This window comes from Etheostoma spectabile, chromosome 22 (genome assembly GCF_008692095.1).
Source record: "Etheostoma spectabile isolate EspeVRDwgs_2016 chromosome 22, UIUC_Espe_1.0, whole genome shotgun sequence".
Taxonomy (NCBI): Eukaryota; Metazoa; Chordata; class Actinopteri; order Perciformes; family Percidae; genus Etheostoma; species Etheostoma spectabile.
In genome coordinates this window covers 16,923,135-16,926,573 of record NC_045754.1, presented here as the reverse complement: position 1 = coordinate 16,926,573, position 3,439 = coordinate 16,923,135, and the positions used below count along the sequence as shown (strand labels likewise).

The window sequence follows — 3,439 nt, the reverse complement described above, 5'->3', positions numbered from 1 at the left end:
TGTGTGTGTGTGTGTGTGTGTGTGTGTGTGTGTGGCTACATCATCTCTCTGCTTTTCTCATTTTTCCTCCCTCTTGTTGTCGTTTCATCCTTCACCTTTCTTTTCTTTCCTGTCTCTCCTTCAGAGCCCAAACCCCTCGCTGACCTTCAGTGTGAAGACTCATGACAGAGTCTACTACATGGTTGCTCCCTCTCCTGAGGCCATGAGGATCTGGATGGATGTGATTGTCACGGGCGCTGAGGGCTATACGCAGTTCATGGTGTAGTGACGGAGTGGGATACGCCAACAGGCTACAACGCTTTGTGGCTTTAAGGACTACGTTTTCTCTTCCTTTCTTTTAAAACCTTGGATTTGTACGTGTCCGGATGGATGTTATTGTCATCTATGCTGAAAAAATGAACACAGTTTCGGTTGTGTACAGACAGCAGCCATGAGTTTCTCAAGGTAATTTTGCAACAGTTTATTTGCCTCATTTGCAAGATGGGGAGGGTTTACAGTCGTATGTTGAGCATTCATGTGAAATTGTAGACATATACCAAATAATAATTTGGGAATTGTTGGCAATCGGGTTCAATCCCAAAGACGTAATGAGATCTGAAATGTACTATGGTGCACCACTGTGCCTTGGAGTGAGTTCCGGTGTACCTCAAGGTTTTGCTAAACTGTACATGTAGGACATACATGTTAAAAATATATATATTTTGATGTGCGCTTTTACAACCATAGACTGTAAAAATAGTTTGAGTAGAACACATGTTCTTCCGACACAAGCAGACTGGGACTCACCAGCTCATTTCTAGCCATAAGAAGCTTTTTACAAAGGATTTAGTTTTAGATATTATTGGAAGAGCGGATGTGGAGAGAACCAGTTTGAGCTCTTTATTATGCCATTAACATGTTATCATCTACATCAACTAGGAATACATAACAGTAGTTGTGTTTAGAGATGCTGAGTGCCATACATGCCTAATCAATTATAACATGTCATGGAAGAACTTGTAGCCAATTTTGCAATGGTGTATTTATTTTTAGACTGTTTCAAGTGTTTTAATCCATCTTTACAGAATACATTTTGGCTAGTAAAATTAGTTGAGCAAACATATTTTTAATTTTCAACATTTTTTTCATCTTAATTTTAATTTCATGTATCATTACTGGGGCATTCTCAGGTCTTAACTGTGTGAATGGATGTGCATGCATGCATCATGTGGTCATGTGCTAAGAAGTGCCTGCTGTGTGCATACTCTGTGTACACTTCTATTTACTGCGAGCTTGTAATGTAGCTCCATGGTGCTCTTCTTACATGGTGAATGACACTAATAATCCAAGCCACACTTTCACATAAAAGCTTTCAATTGGGGTGTAATTATGCACTCAACCCGGTGATCACGAGTCAGTTAAAAAAAATAGTATTACTGTGATGGGTTTACAATAGTGTCACCATAGGCTCAATAATGAAGCTCTGTTCAAACAGTGTCAGGCTTGTTATTTTCCAGTGTAACGAGTTAGTTACATAAGCATGAGGAATAATGACCTATAAGGCCCACTATTGTGATATTTGTACATTTTGTTATAGTTTTAAACTAGTGTGAACAGTTATATATTATCAACTCAAAACCCCTCTCTGTGCCTTTTTATCATATATTGTGTGACAGTATTTTGACATGCATATTATCTATATTTGTAAAAGCTACATGTAGCAATGTCAAACTGCCTGTGGGGAGAAAACACATCTGAGTCCTGAGCGGTTTTGTGAGAAAGAGCCTTTGCAGGATTAAATAGTCTACTAAGATGTCAGGCTGAAGGAATCTACGGTACACTCAACGCACTCACTCGAGAGGCGTTTAGTCAGCAGAACCGACTGGTTACTGTGCTGCTTTGGTCAACTAGCTTTCATTGCATTGCAACATATTTATGTGTCTGCGTATTTTTTTTTACCACTAATTCAATGTTTTTGTTAAACTGACTATTCCATATTGATCACTAAAGCTACTTTTGTATTGCATATCGTATTTCATACTACATCTGAATGATCCAGTCCACTGATCAGTGCATTTTTCATCCTGCCGCTTGGCATTGCTTTTTGTTTATTGACCAAAGTACATATGTGTATGTGGTATAATGTATATGTGATTTCTTTGCTTTTATTTCTTTTTGTTCAGTACACTACGATGAAAATAATTCTGTTTGTACATGACAAGCACATGGTTGTTTTCCACCAACGAAAGGAGCTGTTACAGTGGAAGGTTCCATGAGCCTGATTCTTCCTGTTTTTCATATACAGTATATCATTTTTGTTTATGTTGATCTACTATATTTATGCCATTACCAATGCATGTATCTCAAATTTTGTATTTCAATATGAATAATAAAAACTATATTTTACATTTTATATTTTCGAAGAAGTTAGTTTCTGTGACCGCACACTACCTTCCAAAATAAGTCAACTTTCTTGGGTAACAAACATTCTAAATAATTTTAAATGAGTTACTTAAATGTTCTCAAAGTAAAAAAACAACCATAACCAATGTATCTAAGTGTATAAAACCACAATAAAGGAAACTATTGCAGGGTGAGTAACATGGAGATGGAGCACCACTATGTGGCAGTAGCCAGTACTGTAAGGCAGCCAACTCTGATGCATGTACTATGTAACGCAGGGATGATGTGGAATGTTACAATCAAGCAAATTAATTAGTTTATACTGTTTATTTAATGATTACATAAAATGAAAAAGGCACACTATTCGAATACATTTATGGTGCATTCCTCCCTAGATTGGGCCATAGAAATAGAATATTGAGCCGGACTGGCATATCTTAAACTAAAGCAACCTAGGGTCTAAACTAAAGCGGGCCACTTATTATCCACATTAACCAACAAATAAAACCATAACAACCCTCCTACTGTCAAAGTACCTATACCATTTTAATTCTTTTTTAGTTGCAAACCTTCACAAATAGATTATTTTGTTATACAGTGTTTGAACAATTTGGCATGTACTGTACTTACCATACATGTCAAAAAGACATCCATTCCCATTGAAGCTGTAGGGAAAGCCGTATAGGCAACAACACCCCAAATGAACTTGAAATGTTGGCGAGCTCTATTTATACCTCGTGGTTCCTAAGGATACTCCTGGGGGGTGCGAACCAAGAGACGTGATTCATATGGATGCTATATTCAGACTAGAAGTCTTGTTGCTGATGGCCTTGACTAGCCTTTTAAAATAGTACTCAATGCTAACGTTATGTCTATTTGGTCATTTGGAAACTTTTAGATCTTTACTAAAAATGATTAAAGAGAGAGAAATGACTTGAACACAGCTCATGCCACACTCACTTGTTTTTTTTAGGACCAATTGGACAATGCCGTACTGTCAGATGTCCTATTCTGTGGAGGAAGTGTTTCAGTCGTAGAGCGGTTGCCTGCCAATCGG

The 3,439-nt window shown here is 37.5% G+C and overlaps 1 protein-coding gene across 5 annotated transcripts in view; it reads left to right on the top strand.

Annotated features, from left to right (window-relative positions):
• The window catches only part of phldb2b (pleckstrin homology-like domain, family B, member 2b), a 45,119-nt gene extending 42,727 nt beyond the window's left edge, over positions 1–2,392 (top strand). For all 5 annotated transcript variants that reach the window (XM_032503930.1, XM_032503931.1, XM_032503932.1 and 2 more), the window contains one exon: positions 125–2,392. In XM_032503930.1, the coding sequence (XP_032359821.1) occupies positions 125–265 (141 nt within the window). In that variant the 3' untranslated portion in view covers positions 266–2,392. The remainder of the gene's footprint in view (positions 1–124) is intronic.
• Positions 2,393–3,439: the final 1,047 nt, after the last annotated feature.